This window comes from Poecilia mexicana, unplaced genomic scaffold (genome assembly GCF_051168715.1).
Source record: "Poecilia mexicana isolate PSO_F unplaced genomic scaffold, ASM5116871v1 scaffold_19, whole genome shotgun sequence".
NCBI classification, from domain to species: Eukaryota; Metazoa; Chordata; class Actinopteri; order Cyprinodontiformes; family Poeciliidae; genus Poecilia; species Poecilia mexicana.
Genome location: NW_028263388.1, coordinates 21,401,306 through 21,426,905, shown reverse-complemented (window position 1 = coordinate 21,426,905; position 25,600 = coordinate 21,401,306). Strand labels below are relative to the sequence as shown.

General features: G+C 35.8%; 1 protein-coding gene across 1 annotated transcript in view; it reads right to left on the bottom strand.

Moving 5' to 3' along the window:
- Positions 1-25,600, bottom strand: part of atrnl1b (attractin like 1b) — a 67,129-nt gene that overhangs the window by 2,024 nt on the left and 39,505 nt on the right. The window contains exons 25-28 of the mRNA XM_014973544.2: positions 20,872-20,933; positions 15,511-15,589; positions 5,154-5,261; positions 1,366-1,480 (exon numbers count right to left, since the gene is read on the bottom strand). Coding sequence (XP_014829030.2) covers positions 1,366-1,480; positions 5,154-5,261; positions 15,511-15,589; positions 20,872-20,933 — 364 coding nt within the window. The remainder of the gene's footprint in view (positions 1-1,365; positions 1,481-5,153; positions 5,262-15,510; positions 15,590-20,871; positions 20,934-25,600) is intronic.

Here is a 25,600-nt window from a genome sequence, read left to right as displayed (position 1 = left end):
AATAGAGATGTCTATAAGTATACATTTTGTGGTTTGACATTTCCTCTACTAACTATAAAACTTGCCGTGTTCAAACTTTTTACAGTTTCTCTGTAAAACTGTAACTCTGTGTAACAGAGTTAATTCTCTGTGTAACAGGATTAACTGTTACACAGAGGAAGAAAGCCAGTTTTTCTATATTTTACTGATATTTGTGTCATTCGGTTGTGGAAAAACAATACAGAATTTATTTCATACAAAAAACCCTAAAAACTGTATTTGTTATTTGTGTAATTAAAAAAAATGTTGGTTCTGCACTGCTTTGCTAAATTATTAAGAGCCAGTGTAGAAGGTTGCAGACTCCTGCTTTGGACCAGAAAGGAACAGTTCACCTTTTTCTACCAGACTTTGTCCTTCCACTCAACATTCCAATAATGTGCTTGGATATCTCAGATGATCTTTTGTTGCTTTACTAACTGCCAAATCAGCAGTCTTTCATATGACAGCGTATCTATAACAATATACTTCTCAAGTGATAGATCAATTAATAATTATTTCCCATCCTCTTTTATTCACTGGTAATGTTATTTTAACTGTTTTCTAGTGTTTTATCAGCTTCATCATCAAGATGTTTTTTTATTGGTTTGACGATCTGTCTTACAAAGGGGAAAAAATATGGCTAATTGTGCAAAATAATTACTTTTGATACATCTCTTTTGTAAAGGGTAAGCTGACATGAAATTTAATCAAAGATAAAAGGCTTCACAAAAACTATTTCAGCAAAAACAGTCGACGATGGGCGAAGGATAAAGCAGCTTTTTTTATGAGGTGACATTTGACGACTGCTGCCAAGCCTGACAAGATGCACTGCAGCAATACTGACAAGCAAATCAGAGCAAGAAATGAAATAAAACATAATCCGAGTACTGACGATCTAATATTTACTCTGTCAGTGAGATCATCTACAGTTTAAGAATGTGTTTTCTCATCAGTCATCTTTTATAACTCAGTGGTGATGTTTTTGTTTTTACTCAGAGGACTCCAGCATCTGGTCAACAATATCCATTTGGCAAGAACAAATGAAAAGCTTGACCAATCTTCCAAGTAAATCCTCCCTCTCTCTCAGGCGGGAAATCTCATAATTCATTTATTAGTGCCTCAATTAAAAAGTAAAACAATATTGCTTCAGGCTGCACTCATTGCCCAGTTTGCTTGTCAAAAGTTAAATAATTATTGCAATATGTGCAGTACGTGTAACACGTCTAACTTCTCCACGTTGGATAACGATCCACCGTGATGATTATGATTGTGGTCTAAATTCAGATCGCATTCTTTGGGACCGATTTCAGAGAAATGTGATTCACGTGTCCAGTGTGAGCCGTTTACCTGACTGTCCAGGTGGAGGCAGGTCAGAAAATCCAGACGGGAGACGCATGAGGACAGTTAGCACAGCAGCCTTCCCTCCAAAACATGGCTCCATTGCAACTGGTTTAGGCGCGCCCTTAAAAGCAACAAAAGAAAAAACACAAATTAACAGAATTGTAATACTAATCAAGATTTTGTTCTTCTAAATCCAACAATATGGGTTAAAAAAAGAAGTAGTGTTTTTGTTCTCGACAGACGGCATCAATAACTGCAATAATGAATTAACAAACAGCTTTCTCTGCTGGATAATACACCCTTGGTTTACCAACTAAAGCTGAAATCAATTTTACTTTCTGCTCTGGCTCAAGTGATGCTTTATTTATTTATTTTTTAAAGGAACCAGCTGACCAAAAGTCACTCATGTCATCTGATGGAGCTGCTGCATTTAAGTCAAGACGCCCTCCTCGTGAGACAAATGGTTTGATTGGTCACACAACAAAAACACTTGTGTCCCTGTCAGACAGTCAGAGTGCCGAGGCGATGACCTACCCCTCAGACGTAATGGCCAGAACTGCTCGTATCAAGCGTGAAAAACATGTCATCCTGATAATGAATGTCAAGGGTTTCACAGCATGCTTTGGATGAAAGGACAGAAATTGTTGAGAAACGACGTGTCTCTGAATAGAAATGCATTTTTTCCCCCTTTCTCTGCCTGATGGTGTTTAAAGTAGAAACAGCAAAGTCAGAGTGAAAATAATAATAACTTTTAAGTCCCTAGTAGTATTGATATTTTTAAGAAGGTTCTTGTGAAATTCGCTTTGAAAGCCAGATCTTTAGATAATCTATAGATAAACACTAATAGAAACTGAAATAATTACTATAACTGAATTCTTGTCTTTTAATTTCTAGTAAAAGACACATTGCACTTTTGTATCCATCTGACAATTTTAAATGCCATGATCTCAGAAGAACTGCATGTTTTTTAATTTGTTTTTGTCTTCTCAAACCACAAAATTATAAATGTTGCTCTTTAATCATTTTGATATTTAACAGACCATTACTGCGTTGCACATATATTTGTAAAGCTAAAAAAAATATTAGTGTTAAGTCCAATAGGATTCTGAAGGTCAACAGCTGTAGTGCTATTAGTGTTTTCAAAATATGAACAGTTTTAAATTCAAATCAGTTTCCTTTTTAGTCACACAACCAGTCTTCTTTCTGCCACCAATGTGTCAAACATTTTGGTTAAGATTATTCAAAGCCTATTTAGATATTTTGCATTTGTAACATGGTCATTCATAACTCCAAAGCTCATAAACACACAAGCGCAAACATGCCAATACATGCAAACACACAACTAAACAGGCGGTATGAGCTCTCTTTCCAGGACTGACAGGTCTCATCAATCAAACTAGCTGTTCATTACTGGTTCCATATGTCGAGTGCCTGCCATTTTGGTCTGCAGTTTGCAGGCCCGAGTCTCTCTGTCCAGCAGCTGCTGACATCTTGGTCACTAAAAGCGGAGCCCGACTTGGAGGTTTAAGCCAAGCAAGTGGAAAAAATGGGCAAAAAGATTGCTGGGATCTTCTCAAAGCAGTTGGAAAAGTAGAGATGCTGATGACATATATGGAGAGATTAGCGCTTATGGCTCAGTCATACTGGACCTGAATGTTTCAGTAAGTCGGAAACTTTCTGAGAGACTAACATGGCGAGACAACTTTTCTTGATTGTGCTCAAATCCATTTGAGAAAGTACTCTAAAATGTAGTAATTAAAGCAGAAACAGAGCAGTAAATAAAGCCAGTGTCCTCTGTGTCACCAAAATAAAATGTGCAACAGTTAAGTGGAAGCAGATGTTGACTTATTAGCTGACACAGAGCAGAATTAGGTTGTTTTGAGAGTTTCCCTCCAGTTCATCAATCATCTAATATATCTGTAAGTCATCCAAAAGTGCAACTGAATATTCAAAATGTGTACACATTCAACTTTTAAATACATTTCTAAAAGTTGAGCTAAAAAACATTTTAGCTCAAAGGTTATGTGGCAGTTATCAGATAAATACTTCAACTAATGAGCAATTCTTTATTTAAGGTTGCAAGCTGTGGAGCTGCTACAACAAACGCATTCCAGTTTACAGCTGCAAATAAGGTTTCGGCTTTGCCTTTGGATCAAAATGTAATAATAATTTAAAAAAAAAAAAACAACATTCTGAATATTTGTCACATTTCAGAATATTTCCTGAGATCAGAAAATGTCACTTTGGTGCAAAGGAACACAAAAAACCTTATGTGATCATAAGCAATTTCGTACTTTTACGTTCTGCCTTCTGTGTTCCTCAAAATTAAACCATAAAATAAAATGTTAATGAAGTCAGAATTGTTTCTGTCCACATCTCAGTGGATCATAAAAAAATAATTTTTATCCTCCAGGAGCATGTAAAACTCTTCTAAAATGTGACCAAGTGGGAAAATGTGGCAGAAACACATATGTTCTTAAAGCAGAACCTTGAGGTACGCCACACCAAGAAGGTGCGGACGACATGTTTTTACTAAGATAAATACAAAACGAAAATCTAGCAAAAACAAGAGCATGAATTCCTGAGAGTTTGCTCTTATCTAAAAAAAATCTGATTAAACGTCAAAAACCCTACACTCTCTAGAAAAGGTAAAAACCCCTGAACAATTATGTTTTTAATGAAAAGATAAATGGCAATTTAAGCTTCAATTCTTTTGGATGGGATGGATTTAAGGTCAGTTTCTGTTCTGCCTTATTGCTACTAGGAGCATTATTGTGTAAACTCCTTGTTTTGCCAGTAAATAGGTGTGGATTTTTCAAGATTCAAGCATAAAACCTACATCGATTTTGTTCCCTAAATGTTCTCTGGTGACTGTTAGGTATGCCATTTAATGTGCCTCACAAAAAACACTTGAGATATTTATGAGAAGGCTAGAATAGATCAAACACCATACAGACCTACATTAGAGTGACAAGTATGCAATTAAAACTACACTTTAATCAAGAAAAAAACAGGCCGTTTCCAGCAGCATTCTGATCCAGACGGTGTGATGCACTCACAGAGCCGAGAAGCATTGTTTTTCCTGCTCTTTTTCGCTTTACATTGCCCTTCAAAACACCATAATGCTGTGTGAGTACCACTCAGCAGAACGCTCGGCGCTAATGTGTTGCCTCTTTGCAGGTTGCCACAGAGATTTTATTTCTTGCAGGAGCAGGTGACACAGAGCCCGAACCAGGCTGAGAAATCACCACCGGTCCCTCAGATCTTATTTTGGGGACGTATCTCTTCATCTTACTTTAAACCAAGCAATACAGCATATAACCTGGAGCCCTATGTTGGACTTGGAGCCAGACATTCCCATTTGTTTGAGAAGTATGAACAAAACAGGACTGCCTGGACAGTCTCATATACCTCTAAATAGAGGTATATGACAGAGAGAAAGTGACAGTAATAAACGAATAGAGACCAATTTTAGAGCAAATCAAGGCAAAAAAAAAGAAGAAAAAAAAACTGAAGCAGTTTGAATACCTCAAAGAAATCATCACTGATTTCTTTTTGACATGACAACTGGGGAAAAAATTATTTGGATGACTTCATCATAATAGCTTTTAATTATGTAGAATTAGAGTAACAACATATTTTCTATCTCTTTGAAAGAAGAAGAAGTCAAGGGTGTACAAGTTGAAAGAATATTGTTGCTATTTCTACATTTTGTATTTTGTAAATCAAGGTAAAAAAAAAAAAAAGAATCCATACAATAAAAATGTTGCACGAAATGTGGGATTTAGACTCACATCAACCAAAGGCTGCAGGACTTCTGTTAGCTCTCCTCTGGCATCCAGCGAAACGGCGACGGATGCAAATGGACGACTGGCCATCTGCTGGCGCTCTCTCATCAGCTGCTGTAGAAACAAACAGATGAAACGTGAACAAAACACAGCAAACGTGATATTAAACATTTAACACATGTTCAGTGCCGTTAATACAAACTCTTCACCAGAATTATAACACCAGCGCTACATTACTATGATCGCTTAACGATTTTTCTCCAAAGAGCTTCAAGTTAAAGATGAAACACTCTTTTTTTACAATTAGCAAAGCAAGATCACTGTTAATTGTTTTGTGTTTGTTTGGTAGAATTTAAGACTAAAACAGATGGATATGAGAAAAACAAACATTTATGCACAAAATTAATTTGCTTGGCAGCTGCTTCTCCTTGAGCAGAATTGAAGAGTTCCTGCAGAGTCCGGAAAAGCATAGGAAATGAAAACATGAGCAGGGGAAAATACTCCTATTTTCAGACTTTATTCTTTTTGTCCAAGTGTTGGATCCATCCATCTTATGTTCTCTGCTTCTTTCCTTACTTTATACATCCCTCCTCCCTTGCCACCTTTATTGCTTCCTTGTTTCCCATCTGCTTTCCTTGCATTTTCTCTCTTGCATCCTACTTATGTTGCTTCTTCCTCTCCTTCCTTCCCAGTGCACTACCTCCATTCCTTATGTACTCCTACTCGTCCTTCCTACATCTCTTCTTTCTATTTACCTGACTTTGCTTCATCTATTTCTCATCTTTTTTGTGTTGTTCAAAATTTTGAAGAAAATAATCAGTCATTCATTCTTTCTCTTCCACTCGTGCAAAGTGACAAGAAAATCTGAAGGCGTTCTCAGATCCCCGATCTGAATAAATCTTTCGACAGATTTCAAATGAGTCGCGCAATTAAGGCGGCAAAAAACCTCAACCGGAGAAACATTTGCGACATAAATAAATGAAAATATCACATGAAAAAGCAGAAGAAAATAGAAAAAATAAAACAAATTTTCAACAAAACCCTGCCTTAAAAGAAATTGTAAAATTGCCTGGTTTTACACAATACTCACAATACCAATCATTCTGACCAAAATCCCCCCAAACTCCCAAATTTAGTAGCTACTAAAATGCAAAAGGGACATTATGTACTTTTCTTAACCCCACCAACATACCTGAATCAATACGTAAAATTAAAACTATGAGTAGTAATTGATTGGTTAATGAGTCAGCAACTACAGGAGAACTGTGATTAGGTATCTGGATCACATGGAGACTTGATTTCTGTTGCCTAGATTGAGCAGAAAATGCATTTTTTCCCCCAACTAATCAATACTGTACAACAACTAATGCCACACTATCATCAGCAGCGCACCGTCTGATCAATATCTAAGCAGGCACCAAGGACATGACTGATTGGTGTTGGGTTTGAGATGAGCTTAAGTGTGGCGCATTAAGATCTAATTGTATTTCAGATCACTAAAACCCTTTAGTAGGTTTTTTTTAATGATAATTCTCATTACTGGTGCTTCTTCTGGACCTCTCCAAGTATCATTTAGAAAGTGAAATTGTACAAAAAAGCATCTATTTGGAACGTCTGGAACGTCTATTTTTTCCTAAGCAAATAATCAAAAACAGATGCACATTTGATCATATTTTCAGATAACACACATTGCATTCAAATTGGATCTAATCAAAGACCATAGAAATGCATCAGATCCTTTGAATGTATATTTATATACCCCATTTTAACCTCCTTAGCTCTATTCTATAGTTTTTAAATGTTCAAAAATATTGGAATTTTCTTAAAATGCACATTGGTCCCTTGAGTTAAAGTTTGTGAAAAATGAATAAATATATTATCATTTGCCAAAAAATTCTGAAAATGTGGTTAAAAAAGCTAAAAGTATCACCACCTACTGAGATGTATTGTGACAGAAAAGTGCAACACATTATTTGTTTTCGCACTTATTTTTCTGTAGACAATTCAAATTAACGGCTTACAAAAAACAGGTCAACATAAACATTATATCTGGTGCCTAAATTAAATTGAAAAAGTCTTTTTTTTTTTTTATTTAGGTTATATAAAAGGACAGACTGACCTGAAAAATGTGGGGATTCTGTCTAGACAATATTGAAAATATAATATGGCAAACATGTCAGTATTATCAATAAATGCCGCATGGTGTAAAAGGTTAATAATGATTTGTATTCACCATTTCAAACCTGAATTTTGTTGTAAACTTCTGCCTCAAAAAGTTTTTGTTAAAGACTTTCCCACATTCAGTATAAATAATAGATCAACTTTAATAAGAATGTGCTTTTTAGGCTCTGAGGCCTCTTATAGTCTCATTCCTGAACACAATGTTCTCCTTGAGGTTGGACTGACCCTGACAATTCTCGTCTCTGGACCCCCAACCTTTGACACGGAGCATAATTTAGTATTCATTGGTCTGGCTGTTAATTAGCAAAAGATATTAAGAGGTCTATAGAGGTTGACAAGTGAAAAATGAACAGGTGAAAAAGTGACCACTTGAATCAGTGTCTAGGTGTTTATCAAAGACAAATGGCAAAAAGACAAAGTCAGGCTATTATAATGACTCTTTTTGCTCTGCAATTCTTCAGTAGCAGCCACAAGTTAGACAGCTTAAGTCATTTATGGTTTTATATTAAAATACAGATCTGTACTGAAACATTTTAACTCAAAAATACTTTGTTGATCCTAAAGACAAATTAAATGATTAAATAAGAATTCCAAATGCTAACAAAAGTATCACAACTTCAACTATTTCACCTAACTTCTGTAGAAATAACCGCTGATGGCTTAAGGATCTCGCATATTTCCTTCAAAGTGTCAAAATCAGCTCTCACTGATGTGGATGCTTGAGGAAAATTGCGTCCTTTTGTTTGTAGAGAGGCACCCGCGTCCCCTTCCCGGCACCAGACCCGGGTCAAACCATTTCGACTGAGCTCTGTGCAAAGTGACGTGTGATTGGTCAGATGGTTGTTGCCATGTTTTGTGCAGAAATGCACTCTGACAACCATGTTAATATTTTGTTTCAACTAGAAGCTTCCACTATGTGTTTTTTGTATCCAAAGGAGACATAAGAGAGGTGAGGACCTGTGTACATTTGAACAGTTCCTTATTAAAACTACTAGGCCTGCCACGATAAGAAATTTTGCCAGACGATAAATTATCCCAGAACCTATTGCGATAAACGATAATATTGTTGTTTTGAGACTGTTTTCAAGTAATATAATAGTAATAATGAAAGAACAACATAAGAACACTTTATCAAAGGTCAATAAACTTTACATTTTATGGACATTTAAACATTTGAACTGGAAAACATTTTCAAAGCCCAACATATATTAAAACAATAGAAACAATAGATAAAATTAATATATATATATTTTTTTTAAATAGTCTTTCAAAAAGGAAAAGTTGAGACCAAAGCACCAGACTGAAGACCAGTTTTGGTAGAAAGAGAGAAAAGAGAAAAACAATAAATCAAGCAAGTGAAAATTACTGAGTTTGTTTTAGTTTATCATGCAATCAATTGATTTACTGTTTATTTTGACAGGCCTAAGTAAAACCAACAAATGGCTAAAACTAATAGAAGTTGAGAGATTGTTGAACACTCAAAAAGCCATCTGCAGAAAAATGTGGCCCTTTCTCCATGACTGTTTCGAAAAATCAAAATAGAGCATGCAGGGAGGTTGGGGTGTCCCCCAGGTAGTCTGCGCCAAAAACTGCAAATACGTCCCACTACCACGTGACTGTGTGAACTGTTCAGCTTCGGATGAATGTGGGATACGTTGCCCTCCATGTGTGGGATGTGAATAACTATCAAATTATCTTTTATGTGATTAAAACATTAACGTAACATTTCTAAAGTAAAAATAATTAATTGGTCTTGTGCACTTTTACAATTTTAAATAGAAGTCAGTACAAGTCAAAATCATCCAAATAACTGAAAAATACCCTGGAAACGCTCTTTTCGTGCAATGAATCTATACAAGTTTAACTTTCTAAAAGGAGTCAATGGAATAAATATTTTTAATGATATTCTGGTTTATTTAGATGCACCTAAATCTTAAATGTTAAGCCTTTATTTAATCTAATGTGCCAACAAATAGAATTAAAGCATTTCGGAGGCCCCACTCAGTGCCGTGGAAACGTATCGGTACATGGTGAATAAGTGGAAAGTGGCGCTGCTTTGTTCAATCTGAAAACCTTCCCTCAGGGAGGTAGTGCTGAAAAAAAAAATAACAGCACCCACATGAAATTGACATTGATCACCTGATTGATTTTTCCTTTTTTAAACCTTATATCTGATGCCCGATGTTAAATTGTTGTACATCTCTGCCATTAAACATCAAAACCGACAATACAAAACCGATAGATTTGAGCTGCTGGGTCACAAAGGGTCAAAATGAAAAATGTTGCCCTTTTCAAAAAAGATAAACGCAGGATGGGAGGGCCCGGTGAGGTTGTTCCAAAACAAGAAAACAGCTCAAGGCTTATTACGGTTTCCAGCACAAAAAGCTTCAAATCCAACAACATTCATCCTAAATGTCAGATAGCAGTAATGTTATTTATCATGTTGCAGAATTCATTTTAACGCAGCAAAGCACAGCAAGAGCAAAGTCTAGCACCTGCCATCAGAAATGTGCCAAGAAAGCAGCGGTTAAAAAGGGCCAGCACAATACCTGAGAGACTGGAAATGAATGCTAAGTTAACGACAAAAGGCAAGGCTGAACTCTGTAAAACCAATTAACGTTTATGCAATGACAGACTGATTTTGTCTAGAGTATAAGCTGGAGCCATTCACAGTTTTGATAAGGGTGGGCTTGCAGCGCATTGCTATGCAACTTGATTAATTTGGCAAGTGAGGGCATGAATTATCTGTTGAGTGAATACAACATTTTGTTCCCTTCATTGGGCTGTATAAAGGGGTGGGTGTCATCCCGCCTCTGAGCGTATTTCACACCGATGCAGGTCACACTGTCCCTTTCAAAGATCACCGGTTATACCCACAGGCTGGCTCCTTTAAAGTCAAACAATACATAAACATGCAGTCAAATGTACATACACCAGTGCTTTCCTCATAGCAAATACGTTGGAGGCAATTTACACCCTGCATGTGGCTCCTTGTTGGACAGTCTGAACACGTACTGCGATTAATGGACTTAAGATAACCAGATGAAGATATCCAGTGGTGTCCTGCCACACTTTCCAAAGCAGATATGACGCTGGAAAGGCTGAGGTGTTCTGTGTGGGCTAAGATATCAAATTCAGGAGCAGAATATTAATTAACGGGCCCAATTTCAATGTAAGGTGAGGGGCTAAATAGTGAAACAAAACATTTTCAAGGGCAACTTCTGAAGGATCCAAAAAGGTGCAAAATTATTTTGCACTTAAATGTTAATCTTGACAAATAAGAACAAGTGAGCTAACTTGACACTCGAAAAGGATTAGGAGGAAGATGATCTGATTTGAGTCCTAATTGTCCTCAGGGGGACATTCAAGCCTGAAAGCAAACACATTTACTTTAAGTCTGTAGAAATAAATAACAAAAAATGCCTGGATTTGAAGATTTGGGAGTGAAGAGTTTAGACTAGTTGGTTTGTGAAAAAGTATTTCCGCACTAACAGATTCCTTCTGTTTTTGCTGCTTTTATTTTCTTATTTTTCCTACACAGTTAAGACCAAAAATTAATTCCCAACTAATCTTTTCACTTGATAAACACCATTCTTCCTACTGGAAAGGATTTAGATGTTTGCTAGAATATACAAAAATATCCCATAGAGTTCAGCCACAAGAAAAAATGTTTCTATGTTCAACTTACAATATATTGATAAGATTTAAAATAAATGACTCATTTCCATTGCAGATTGTGAGCGTCTGGAAAATGCCAGGGTTATTCTATACCATAATGATCATCCTAATTATTTGGTAACAACTGATTTCATCAAATTAACATGGCGGGCGAAGAGTTTTGCCCAACGACAGCAAGAAAGCCCAGGAGTGAACCGGCAACTCACCGCTTGCGGGACAAACTTCTGCCATTGTCACCACAGTTGTAGAAAGAGAGGCAAAAGGACTCCCAGTTGAGAAGATAAAAAAAGGCACAAGTATTGACCCCTGAGGCCTCCCACAAGTAAAAAAAGGTTAAAGAGACACAACAAAACCAGGCAACTAAAAATAAAACCACTTAAGAACTACAACAGATACCAACAGAGATGCAAGGACACTTATCAAGTAGAACGGGGGATTTAACGGACAGCAAGTATTCAAAATATTTAAGATGGAGACAAACAACACGGTGAAGCTAGTCGGCCATTTTAATTCTGGCTCTGAATGCCCCAGAAATCCAGCTAACGATAAAGAAACATCAGGTCCTCTATTAGGAGAACCAAAAGGACACAGCAATCCTGCAAGTCGTGCTTTCGTAATAATTCTCCACCGATGCATTGATGAGACTATATTGAGTAAATAATAAAGCCTTTGAAAATACAAACAACCCATCACCACTGAGCATCACAGTTGATTTTAAAAGGTCTGTCTTCGCATGTGTGTAAAAGACAGAGGAGCTGCATTAGATAAATCCATGTTTGTGTGTGTGTAACATCTTTGCAGCTCTCTCTTGTGAAATGTCAGCGCACCCCTCCTTTCTGTTTTCCCCCACAGGTAGCGTCAAAGAGGTCAGCCTTTGTCCTCCTATGTGGCATTTAGAGCTGTTGTGTCTTCCTCCCTGTGGTCCCTGCTTAAAATCCAAGTCCCATCACTTAACTTCAACCAAAATTATCCAAATTAACCGGCACAACCTCTGTTATCATGTCCCTTTAAACCTTAGACAAAAAAAATAAAGCCCTTATCTAATTATTGTTGTGGTGTGGAGGACATCCGGCTCTTTGGAGATAAAAAGTAATTCAAGGAATTGTTGTGTGGTTTCTAGAAATCCTTCAAAATTGTCCTCTATTCACAGCCAATTTTCAGAAATAGAATTTGAAATGACTGCTTGCTTAACTAGAGATCTTCCTAATGAAAATCTTACAGGACAAAAATCCAACCCCAAAGAAAATGTGCTTCAAATTCAAGTCAAACACAATCCCTAATTACAAATACCTTTAGCACCAGGAAACCAGTAAAAAAAAAAAAACATTTCATCAGATGCCCAAATGCCCCATAGCTTCATCACAGTTTCATTATCAGCCCAGCCGTTTCTGAAAGCCTCATTAAAACTCATTCATTCCATGTCCTTACAGAAGATGAGGGCTCAAATGGCCCCAGGACGAAACTTTCCATCCCTCATTTCACCAAGACCCATAAATACAAAGACACAGTGAAGAAGAATCAGGGAACCATTTAGTTTACAAGTAAAACAAAACTGTCAAGGCTCAATCAGCTCGTTTATAAAATATCTCCATCAGCTCATCTATATGTCCAGGTAAGCAGACAAACTGTGCTTTCATTTCACTGTAAGCAATTAAACAACAAGCAAATGGCCTGGTTAGCACTAAAACCTCCTCAGATTGACTGTCTATTAAATGGACCCTAAACGGTCCTGTAAGGATCTCAATAAGTGATTTTACTGATTCTTGTATTACGGAAGAGTGGCTTTAAAGATCGCAACACGTGAAGTAGTTTAAAATCTATTTGCAAAGCTAAAGTACAACTTGAGCGGTGAAGGGCAACCTTTAGGCTGCCATAGCTTTCAGGAAAAGGTTACCAACACAGATTCTGAAAACAATGTTTCTTTAAAAGTAGGCCAACTGAAAATGCCACAGCAGAGCTGTAGAAAGCTGTGCGTCTCAGTAAATGTTGATGTCAAGGATACAGCTAAGCCCAAAAGTTATTCACATCCCTGGCACATTTAGGCATAAAGAGTGATTTTACTTTTGCCAACATGTCTCTTCTGACTGGAAGTCACATTAACGTTTTGGAAGTTGCTCAGCGTCCCAAAGTTAAGCGTCAATGTGGGGAACTAAAGATTAGGGTGATGGAAAAGAGACCTTATGTACAACCTCTGAGACGTTGAACATTATGATATTTATAAATCAAACTTAGCAAACCCAACCAAAAAAAAATTAAAAAATCCACAATTTTTGCAAAACAATGATGTTTTATTATCTTATTTTATAATCCAAAATTACTTCAACAGGGAAATTATGGTCTGGCTTAAAGTCAGACGTCGACCATATATGTATAAATTATGTAAGTAGGTGATTTTTACCTGTACATTTTTTTTTTATGATGAAAACTAAAAACAAAGATTTCAGGGATGCTTAAAAAGCTTTCCCAAACAATCTGCAAGGATAAACCGAAGTTTTGCAAATGAACAAAAAAAGACTTTGCTCTGAAGAATAAAAATTGTAATGTGGAACAAAAAAGGAGTTATGGTTGAGTTAGTCCTGATCTAAATCAACCATCCACACTGATGAGTCCATCAGGGTAAAGAAAAGCTCAAAATGAGGTGCTGAACTCAAAATTAAAAAACTTTTTCTATCAATGTCTCTTTTTCTTACCTCACTGGGAGATGAAAATCCCACAATTCATTGGTCTTAAATTGTGAATGAAGATCATTTTCACACATGGATTCTTCCCAACAAAATCCAGAACTGAATCACTTTTAAAAACCTTTAGATGTGACTGTAGAGAACTTCACAAAGAAGTTCAACTGAGCTCTAACAAGGCAAGCTTTCTGAGAAAAGATGCATCTAAATCTGTCCTTATGGTGCAACAAAAAAGGGCACAATCAAACGCAACAGGGATCAAACAGTGACATTTTCTTTGACCCAGTAAAGTAGACTGTTTTTTTTTTTTTTGGTCAACTAAAGAACAGATCATAGAAATGTCCAAAGCAGAAACAAAAATAGAGACCATCTGCTGTCATTAAATTTTATTGACTCAAATCTTTTTTTGGATATGCATGAGTCAGAGACACAGCAGCAATCATTTTTGTTTATTTTCAATAAATCAATTAGGGGGATATGAAATTCTGATCCCCTAATTATTAATGTCATTCCCAAAGTGGAAATGAATTGTGAGAGCTTCATTAACAGACTACAGGTCATGCAGAGAGATCAAAATTAAATTCCTGCTGTTAAATACCCAACAGCACCCAGGAGAATAGCAGATTCAACCCCAAAGAGATGGAAATTACCATCAGTTCAGAAGCAGGACATTTTTCCAATGCGGTTTCAGATTAAGAGCAGCAAGGTGAATTTGCATTCTGCCTCTCCTTCATTTTCAGAACAGAATTCTTCTGACCTACTTTTATAATTTCCACTGCCAATCACCACATCTTTCACATCTTTTCATCCAAAAATCCTTTTCATTCCACCACTGAATATTAATCATTAATATTTCAGCTCCTTTTTCATCCCCACTCTCTGCTTGGCTCCTATTCCTTTCCACTAAATGTAAACCCACACTAGGCTTGAATAATTATCCACTTTCAACAAAATTATTTGACAACATAATTGATCCAATTGTAGATCACAAGATTTTGCTGGCAGCTAATCAAAACTTTCTTTAGCAGTGGTCAAAGGCTTTTAATGAGATATAAGGCGTTTTTAAGACTCAATTGTCCTGGCTGACTAAAACACACACACTAGCCTCTTTGCTTTAAATATTTTTCAAATCCCAAATGTTAATCACAAACATTTAAGTCTACTTTTTCAATATGGTCGCCATGCATTATGGGTTAGCATGGGATACTGGCAAACCTGAATGAGTTACACTAGTTCATTTGGAGGAACACAGCAAAATTTCAGCAAATCATGACGAGGATCTTGTGGAAAACCCACATAAAATGTGATCCAAATCATACATTTAAAAGGTAATGCTACCAAATACCAATAAAACGTCTGTTAACTTCCTAAATTTGAAGAAAGTTCAAAAAGTTTTCCCTGAAAATGATTTAATCAATGGAAATATATTTTGGATCTCACCTAAAACAGAAAGCGTTTAGTCTGATTTCATGTGAGTCAATAAGAAAAAAAGTCAGGCTGTTGGCTCAAGAGGGTGAAATTTGTGTCATAACATCATCTTTCCATATTAAAAAAAGGGCTAGGTGAAAAAGATGCCAATTTTAACATTCACACTGTATCAACTTTAGCTACAATTCCTCACATATTCAGTTCAGCATCCAACTTAAACATAAATAGCCCAGACTGTCAAACATGTTTAATAAACTCAGGTGGAAAAATGCAAAATCATGTGTATATTCAAATCATTTTAAAATGACTAATCTGCAGACTTGCATTCACTCATACGAGTTTCATAGGAGTGCCTTAAAGGTAATTACTCAGTTCTGCTTTAAACGTCATGGACTTACTTCTCTGCGTCGTGACGCCCAGCAGGTCTGTTTGATCTTCCACACCACTGCTGCCACCAGGAGCAGAGAGAGAAAGCAACTGGGATGGAAAAAAGAAGAAAAAACAAGCAGGGTTACAACTGAATGTCTCCTTTAACTTATTTAGCCATTTTTAAAATAGAAAACTTGGATCCATAATAAAGCAGACTGGAGCTATTAGAGGTTTGTTTTTGAACTTCTACCCTTACAGGAGATTTCTTTATACATTTTTGCTTATCTGAAGAAAGCATGCCATTAAACAAAATCTGAAAGGAATATGAGGCAAATTTGAGGAGGTAGAACTTTAAAATATCCTCAGACTGAAATATTTTGGCCGATTACTTCGATTAATAACCCAACACTGTGATCATTAGTCAAGGGAAAGTCAGGAAGATTTAAGCTGATCTGGGAGGGGAAAATTGACTGATTGAGAGCTTCCACTTCATTATCCTTTTGACATATAATGTCAGGATGATTATCGAGTAAAGAGGCGGTTTTTTAAGAGCTGGTTAGAATGGTGCAGTTTGAGTTTTACATTAAATTTCTCAAAAACAGATTTTTTTTTCTTTTGTGGATAAAACTGTCTATATTAGATTTCCGCCATCAAATTCAAATCAATCCAAAAACAGAAAATGTTGTTCCTTTAGTAACATAATGGGTATAAGAAAAATTATGGGGCTTGAAAAAATCTCAAAGATTTCTTAGTTTTGATTGTAGAGCAATAGAATAAAGCCACAATGTTATAATATTCAATAAATTTTATTTAAAACTAACACAAACACATTACACAATATGGTGGATTATTATAGCAGCTTGATCATTTCTGCTTTTATTAAAGGCATTATTTTATTCTTTCATATTTTTTTGACAAATACTGTGAAATCCCATTAAACGTCATCACAGATGAAAATCTCAAACTAGCCCATGCTTATACACCAAAACATCTTAATCTTCTCCAACTATCACCGAATAAAAAAAAAGGACATGAAATTGTTCTGTATGTCCGGAAACCAAGTCTAATGGCTGTCGTCCCAGCACTGCCCTCGTGTCTTAAGAGATGTGCTGCAGTTTTGTCATGTACACACCGGTAAAATGAGCAAACATCTCATCTCACAAAAGCCAGACAACCATCTCTAATGTTACGAGCCAGTTTGTTTGGTATGTAAACTTCAGGTCGCCACGTGTTCTAGATGTGTTTGATCAGATGTTTGAACAAGGTGATAACAGTGAAGATCAGCAAAAAAAAAAAAAAACCGGAGCTCAGATCTGCCGCTTCAGTTAAACATTTTATTTCAGTGACTCCACACAAAAAGAAGCATCTGCTCCCTTAAGAGCTTCTTATCAGATGCAAACAATTTAAGAAGCCTCTTAAAATGATAAATCACAAGAAAAATACATTTATGGTATTTTTCTGAGTTATAATGACTCAGTAACAGAATAATTTAGAGACGAAATACGCATTTTGTGCGCACATCCATCTTAAAGTGTTTTGATTTTTAAAAAATGGTTTGATCTTATAGAAGAAACGAAAACATTAGAAAAGTCGTGATGTCCGTTCTCTGTTCCTTATCTCTCCTTCAAGGAGCTCTAAAAAACCCTGTGGGGTGATTTGACATTTTGTCATCAGGCTGATTATGTTTCCTGCAGGTTCAAGTCTCCTCAAATCTTCCCTTACATCCACAGACACACTCCGTCACACACACACACTCCGTCACACACACACACACACACACACACACACACACACACACACACACACACACACACACACGCACACACACACACACACACACACACACAAACAGCTCATTAGTGAATCAGTGATGTTCCTTTTTTCCCGTTTTCTCTTCTTGGGTTTATGGGTCACTGAGAACTGGACAACACAGATACAGACAAAGGCTAAATGGAATTATTATGATCTGCCTACCAAATGGGAAAAACACAAACAGTTCACTGCATTCCTGTGGAAAATAATGCATTCAATTAAGTGTGAGGAAATGAAAGACTGAGATTGCGTTCAAAGACTCGGACGGGTGAAGCTTAAAATTAAAAAAAAGGTATTTTCAGCCTTAAACTGTATGTTTGTTATATGAGCACAATGAATGACTAAAATAACATATAGATAAAAATATTGAATGTTCAGATTTTTTTAATTTGTTGAGTTTTCTGCAACAGAAAAATATAAAGTTGGTTGAACCCGACTTTCTTTTATATATATAAAACGTGAGAAAACGAAGATGTTAACTTTGTGTGTAAAACATGGGAATTGCTGCATTTGCAGAGTTTCATCTGAAGCTTCAAAAAGTTATTATCAAAGCTAATGACAGATGCTAACTGCAAATGACATGACATAAACAAGTCAACCTGTTAACATGTGTCAGTTACTAAAGGTCTTCAAATTCTGTGAACATCGTTTATGTTTTTTTTATCTACTTTTGCTAAACTTTGGCTTTTTAATATAAGTGGAAACAGATTGGGACAGATTGTGTGGTTTGGTTGATTTTATCTTTTCGCAGGTTGTCTCCCATATAACTTGGAAATGCAGTAATCTGTGTAACATTGGATTTTTTGTGCCATTGACTCTTATGAATACATTATCACTGTAATTGTGTTTTTATTGAACCATTTTCATTCCATAATGTTGGAATATCTTCTTATTTTCATACTTTATCATTTTCATATACAGTATATTTTCATGTACTGTAACGCAACCAATTTGCATATGAAACGAAAATAAATCGTTTTAATACATTTTGATTTTGAATCCAAAGTTTTGGCCCATATAGTAGGATAAGCAACTTAATTTGCTTTATAAATGTAATATATTCTAATATATTCTACATTCTACAATCTACAATATATTCTACAAACAACATTCCCAGCCCCCCCAAAAAAATTAATAAGTAAAAATCTGAATCAATGTTTCTGCCAATTCTTGACAATTGAGGCTCGAATGGTAAACTATTTGTGTTTTGCTCGAATTAATAAATTACTCACCAACTGCTGAAATTTCAGTGAGGAAGCAGGCCCACTGTTAGCAATCACAGATAAGTGGATGCCGCAGCATATTTCTGCAAGATTTCGATTATTTTATTTCTTCTCTTCTCAAGCTTCCTGTTAAAACAGCACCAGAGAAACTGTAACGCTGTACGCAAGAAAGCTGACGGGCCATCATTGGACTTTCAAATTGATCAAATATCCCAAGAAAGTTTCAGAAGAAGTCATAGAAGATACTAGTGTTGCTACAGTGATGTGATTTAACCATTTAAGGCGGTTGCAGCATGCCTATTAAACAATAATAAGTTGAAAATATTTTCCCCCCCCTTATTTATCCAGGTAAAACTCATTGAGATCCAGATCTTATTCGCAAGACGTACCTGGCAAAAAATCTGCAGGACATAACAAGTAAAACAAATTAATCCATAATGACAATATTTGAATGGATTATATTCTTGATTAGTTTTTGTTGATGTTACTCATTATGTTCAGTTAAAGTAAACATTTTATCTCTGATGCTAAAGCAATCTAAGATTAAATAATATTTTCCTTTCCATTTCAATAGCCAGAGATTAATCCTTCAGACTTATATTATATCTTGGAGTTCTAAAAACATTTAGATTTCAGAGCTAAATAAAAATGTACAAAAAACCCCCTGCATTTTATCCAAAAGGTGTAGTTTTCTGTGTAAATAATATCCGTAGCTGTCCGTCTCAGCTTCGCCTCTGAAGGATTCCAGATTCGTTCTGTTCAGACTGTAACATGATCAGCTGGAGGCAGCGGCTAACTGACTGTGTGACAGCTTTTCTGGAAACGTATTGAGGATTGGGCGCTGAAGGACAGCTGCCTTAGGGAACGGCTCTCCATTATGACTACGCACACGCACACACCCACACACACATACAATATAAGCAAACCGGAACTGCACACCTTCAAACGCAAATCAACAAATGTAGGGAAGCTACTTGTGTTCTTAATAACACAAGCAACAAACAAATGCTATGACGTTGGAGAGTACAGGTGCATGAAAAGTATGCAGACTTTATATAATTTTTTTTTTTTTTAGAGTATGTAATTGAAAGCATAAGTGCAGAAATCACAAACACATCTTTATGCACTCAGACATTAACGGTGCGTTTCAAACAGCTCGACCTATTCATTAGAAACATTTTAATGATGAAAGACTTCCTTCACAGTTCTGAGCAGGAAAGAAATGATTAAGAGCCTTCATATCCTGATCACCCACGCCTTCTCTTTAGATGCCACTTACAGAGAATTATGCACATTCTTAAAGTGTTAGTGGTAGTTAATGTGCCACTTTAAAACACGTATAAGTAATAAGAAACACGGAGGGGAGAATGAAGACGTTGTTAATAATCATTCTTGACTGATTAAGGGGATTTAATGCACAGCTTATACACACAAAGTACAGTTAGTTTCTAAAAGTCAGACTTTTTGACTCCTTAAAAGAAGTTGTGAGAAATGGTTCCCCAAAGTTTTCTCTGGATGTTTTCGGTGATTTTGTGGGAATAAGCTACTCGTTTGTGTCAAAATGGGAGGATGTTACATCTACACGTAAGGTAAAGCCAAAAACTCAAAACAGTAATCTTACGGCTACTGGTTTTTCATTCCTATTCTTAAAACTCTTCAGTGTAAATATTCTAAATATGAGGACAGTTTTCAGGAAGTTCATGTGTTGGTTTAAATCATCAATATCTAAAGAGAAGCAGTAATCTCTTTTTTTCCTTGTGGGCATGAAGATCAACCTAGCAACACCTGAACCTTCCTCCAACATCCTGTCCTCCAGTCTTTCCCATTTTGAAGAGTGGCTAGTTTTAAATTTATGTCTCAGAATTAAAAGAAACGTGTCCAAACACATTTAAGTTTTAAGCTATTTAAAAATTAAAAGTAATGAATGCTTTGATAACATTTATCAGACAGGAATCGTTAGAAAAGACAACAAATGTGGCATTAGTGATTTTGTAAAAACACTTTTTTTTTAACCAAAGATTCTTTTTAACCACGCACAAATGTAGTCTGATTTAAAGATAGATTTTTTCAAACAAATATGCAAGTACAAGATTATTTGTTTTCAGGCTTTTCATCCATTTACCAGTAAATGCCATCACCTATGTTCAGTGCTGCTTGAGGTGTAAACTATTAAAGAATACAGAGTAAATCCATAGAGGAAAAAGATTCAAAAAATGTGTAGAACAAATTTCCCAAAGCTTTTAAACAAAAACAATTACATGAAAAGATTGTACTAAAAAGGTTAAATAGTTTATATCTGTTACATTTAATGTGTATCCTTCCAAGAAACATCAAAAACAATAGTACAGTACTTACCTGAAAAACGTCACAAAGAATTGGACAAGATCCATAATACTGTTGTGTTGGGAGAAGGCAATCTATTGGAGAAAAACAGAAGACAAATCAGGAATTTCTGAGTGGACCAGAAGGAAATATGCAAAATGTGAGTAATTGTTAATACAATAATATCAGGAAGGGTAAAAAAACCACAATACAGTTACATTTTTCTATTACACCAAACCTGCCTTTGGACATTCAAGAACCTCTGACTGATTTACCCGAGTTGAAATGTGACATGGTGAGGAGGTTAATGTGACGTGGCACACACAGGTCAAGTCAGCGCTAAGAACCAAGTTGGCCTGTTAAAGGTCACTGATTCACTCAAAGACTTGTTATTAAAACCAGCGTTAAAAAAAATAAATAAAAACTCAACAAGAAATGTCTGATGTAATATTGTGGAAAGAGATGAGAACAAGGTAGAAGTTTCTGGCAGTCGACATCAACACTCATTTGCTCAACTGGATGGATGTGGTGTGAAGGAACGGCCTGACCTGCAGCTAACACAGTCAGGCCGCAAAACTACAATTCTCTAAAACACACACAAGATAAAACTAGGAATGAACAATACATTTTACAATAAAGGTAAAAAGAAAGGCAGGAAACAACTGGAACACATTCTGATTATAATTATGTCACGGATACAAAGTGCAGCCTCTCGGCTCTCATGTTTCCTCGTTCAAACTGGATGAAGAGTTTAGGAGTTTCAGCTTCTTCACATGAGCCACCTTCTTTTTAAAAAGGGACCAAATGTAACTGAACAACTGATTCCAACACTATTTCATTTACAATTTCTTTATTATGAAACACAGCTATGAATTTCAATGCGTTGAGGTGTTATGTGATCATCAAACAAAAATTGGTATATATTTCTAGAGTGAAATGAAAATGCACTGTTCTTTAGAAATTGTCACCACTAAAAATCTGAAAAGTGTGGAGTACATGTGTTATCTGACCCCCTGTATTCTAATGTTCTCTAATAAAATGAGGGCTACAGATTGTCAAATTATTTTTAAAAATAGCAGAATTATGGGAAGCTGGTCAAAGTCGATGGAAAGACGAATAGAGAGCAGAACTCCAGCTGTAGAATCTCTTAAAGAGACAGTAACCTTCAACTAAGAACAAAACAAAACAATTACTGTATTAGTACTTTACAAGAGATAAATACAGAGAAATGCTAAAAGAAAGAAAACCTCCACCCCTCAAGACTGGGGGGAGGATTCAACTTCTGGCTATTGACCTTGTTAATGTTTAAGATCAAAGCGTATCCAGATGTGAGAAAACCATTGAAATAAATCCAAAGGAAAATATTTGGCAAAACTGTGAAAACTGACCTTCTCTAGCTCTTCCGGTAGATCTTGGGCTTTTATTGCTAATAGTTTCCATTGCAGCTAGTTCCACAAAGTGTTGACTCAAGAGGGATGATTTTAAAAGCATTACGGTTTTATTTGTAAAAAATAAAAAGAAAATGTTATAAATTAATCAAATTACTTCTATGTCACGATTACGCACTACTTTCATAGAAGTTAAATTCCAGTTATGTAGACTGGAGTTATTGGTCGTAACATGAAAAAATGCAGACGTTCAAAAGCATTTAATTCTTCTGCATTGTAGGTTAAACTCAAAGTCAACTAGAAATAAAAAAGTAGTAAAAAGTGTTCTATATTTTTCAAGCATTTATAAAAACATGTTTCATATAATTTGACAGAAAGTAGCAGCATCTAAGGATTTATCTCATATTTTTTAAAAAAGGGAAATAAGATGGATTAATTTAAAACTGTGTTTAAAACAGGAGAAACAAATGAAGAAACAGGATGAAGCTTGGAAACTGGATGCAGGCAAGGAGTTTTCTTATAGTCGCTGTGATTTGTGAGCATTTAGAGGCTTATCTGTACCTAAACCTGAGGCTAGGAGGTTTTAAATGAAAACACTCTAACATGGATTGGTTTTACACTAACAAATGAAGACATAATAAAAGCATATACAAATATTAGATTGATAGGAATCAAAATTTATTTGAAACACTAGTTATTTTTGGTGATTTGTGTATTGTTGCCTCAAAGGCAATATGTCCAGTGAATAATGAGTCAGGAATATGGTTCATCTTCATTAAAGGAGAGATTACAGACAGCCCTAGCAGCTAAATCATATATGATAGGCCACATCATGGTGACAAGTCATTATCTACTACAGATGCTTTGCAGCCAGTCTGCCCCGAAAGCATTTAGAACCACAAAAAACAATGTCATCTGCAGCTGCATTCAGCCTCTGATTGGCAACATGTAGTGCTGGGTAATGGAGCACAATTTTGCTTTCAGAGGTGGACCATTTGCGTCACATTTGTTGCTCTGAATTGCAATTTTGAAAAAAGTTGATGGGAAAAAATTGAGGTAACCACAGGTTGTTTAAACAGAGACCGTTTACAAGCAACCAATAACGGCATCACTAATTTATATTTTCTATAACAATGAGCCGCCGAAAAGCGACAAACAACTAGATATTTGTGTATTTTTCATTAACAGTGAGAGGGAGGAGGGCTCTTATTTAGGATGAGAATCTTTATAGTACTAAACTGTTCTTGGAAAAGTCCATTACCCTCTTAAACTTTGTTCACCTTTGACTTCTCTCTACGTTATTAACAAGAAGATGAGAAGCGCTGATCTGAGATGCGATGCTCACTGACACGGCTAATGTGAAAAGCACAAATGATTGTCTGGCTTTTTAATAAGTGGGACTCCTCTGTTCTGTGCTTATACAACTCAAAGCAATATATGTAGGGTTAATTTAATTTCAATCCGTTCATCTCAGCCATTCATTTTATTTGAAAACTAGACGAATGGTGCGTAAAGCACATGGTTCCCAAATATCTATGATGGCAAAATCAGTGTTTTAATTTTCCAATACAATTATGGCAGATACTTGACAGGCTTTGAACATTTGAAAATGAAACGTGCAAAAGCCAGAGGAAGAAAGTTAGAACAGATGAAGATCTAATGACAGAAGGAAAGAGAAAAGGAAAATGGATGGATAGACGGAAATAAGGATATGGAATACAAAAATGTTTCTACATTTTTTCCCACTTTCTATAATTCTCCAGTCTTGGAGAATCCTTAAAATTAATCAGATCATCCAATAACCCTGAAAGCAAATGTCAAATGATGTCACTGAAAAATCTCTGTCCATCCCAATTCACATTAAAAACAGCTTATTTTAAATGCTTAGACCTTAAAAAACAAAGACTAATCTCTTCCAGATTTCAAACGGGTCTCCAGAATCAGTCCAGCATCACGAAGCCCAACCAGGAAAGAAGCCTTATCCTGTAATAGAAGCTATTTGCTTTTATGGCGTGGGCTCGGTCCATAATAAGTAAGTGACTGTCGGCCAGGAAATTTAATAGAAAACTATTACTGGGCCACCTCCACAGATGGACCATCCCCGAAGATGCTATTACCTCAAGGTGGTCCACTCATCTACCATGCGATGTGGTGCGACAGGATATAAAAATCAATATGTGGGAGTGGGCTAATTAACAAAACGGGCACTGTGTGCCATTATTAGTAATCACTACTCCTATCTCGAACTATCGTATTTCTCAGCAAAAGCCTTCCTGTCTTGCTTAAACAAAGACGGTTAGTAACAGCAGACGGGTTTCTTGAGAACAGGTTGATCATTTTGATGCGTTTCAAATAACCTGCTGCATGTGGTGACAGAAATTTGATCAGAGTGCCTCAATGAAATAATTTGTCTACCAATTTAAATTACGTTGGTGAATCAAAATCTTAAAATTTTTAAAATTTGCAAAACACAAAGGTAGATAAATACAATGCAATAAATTGATTAAACATCATGTTTGATAATTTATTAGAAACCTGCTTAGTGTAGCTGCAACAACTTTTGGATAAAGTAGTTCGTATACAACATACATGTTTCAAATTCTCCAAATTTTATATCGAATTGACTATTATTTAGCCATAAATATTTATATTTTAAGTTTTTTTCTTTTACTTTTTATTGGTTTATAGCCAGGGCTAATATATTTCAACATACTAAATTGCAACATTTATCGTTACTCAATGTGTATGTCTTTGACTGTAAAGTTGAAGATAATAAATTTAATCTATTTCTATATGTGTATTTCCCTTTAAAAAATCTTTTGCAACATCTTAGCTCAACAAGTACAAATAAATCTGTTTCTAAGGTCCTTAAATTGTTAATTTGTTTACTTCACACTGCTTACAAATAGCTGTCTCAAATTTTAATTCATAATTAGACGCTGATCCTGAATATTATGATAATTTGGCAATTCACTTTGTGTAATGTTGGATTGCTTCCCAAAAACAGATAAAGTGGGTTTTTTACAGTCTAATTGTTTAAGACTTTCTTTATCTCCTTACATTTATGCAGACGTTTGGGGTTGGCAAACCTGACAGAACTCCCCTTGAAGAAACTTTGCTCTAATTGGACCTTAGGGGCCTGCCTAAGTGGATGGCATTCGGTATTAATCGTTTTGTCTGCCACGCTGTCACAGGTTTTTATGCAACCCCAAGACACTTGGAGAGGATAAACACTATTTTTCCAGTGGTAATTCAAGACCTGTCCTACAATCAAATCCTCTGACTCATGTTTTCGAAGAAAGCATAGAACGCTAGACAGCATCTAAAAATAAGATTGTTTTTCACGGAAAATCTACTCCGGATTCAGCCGTCAG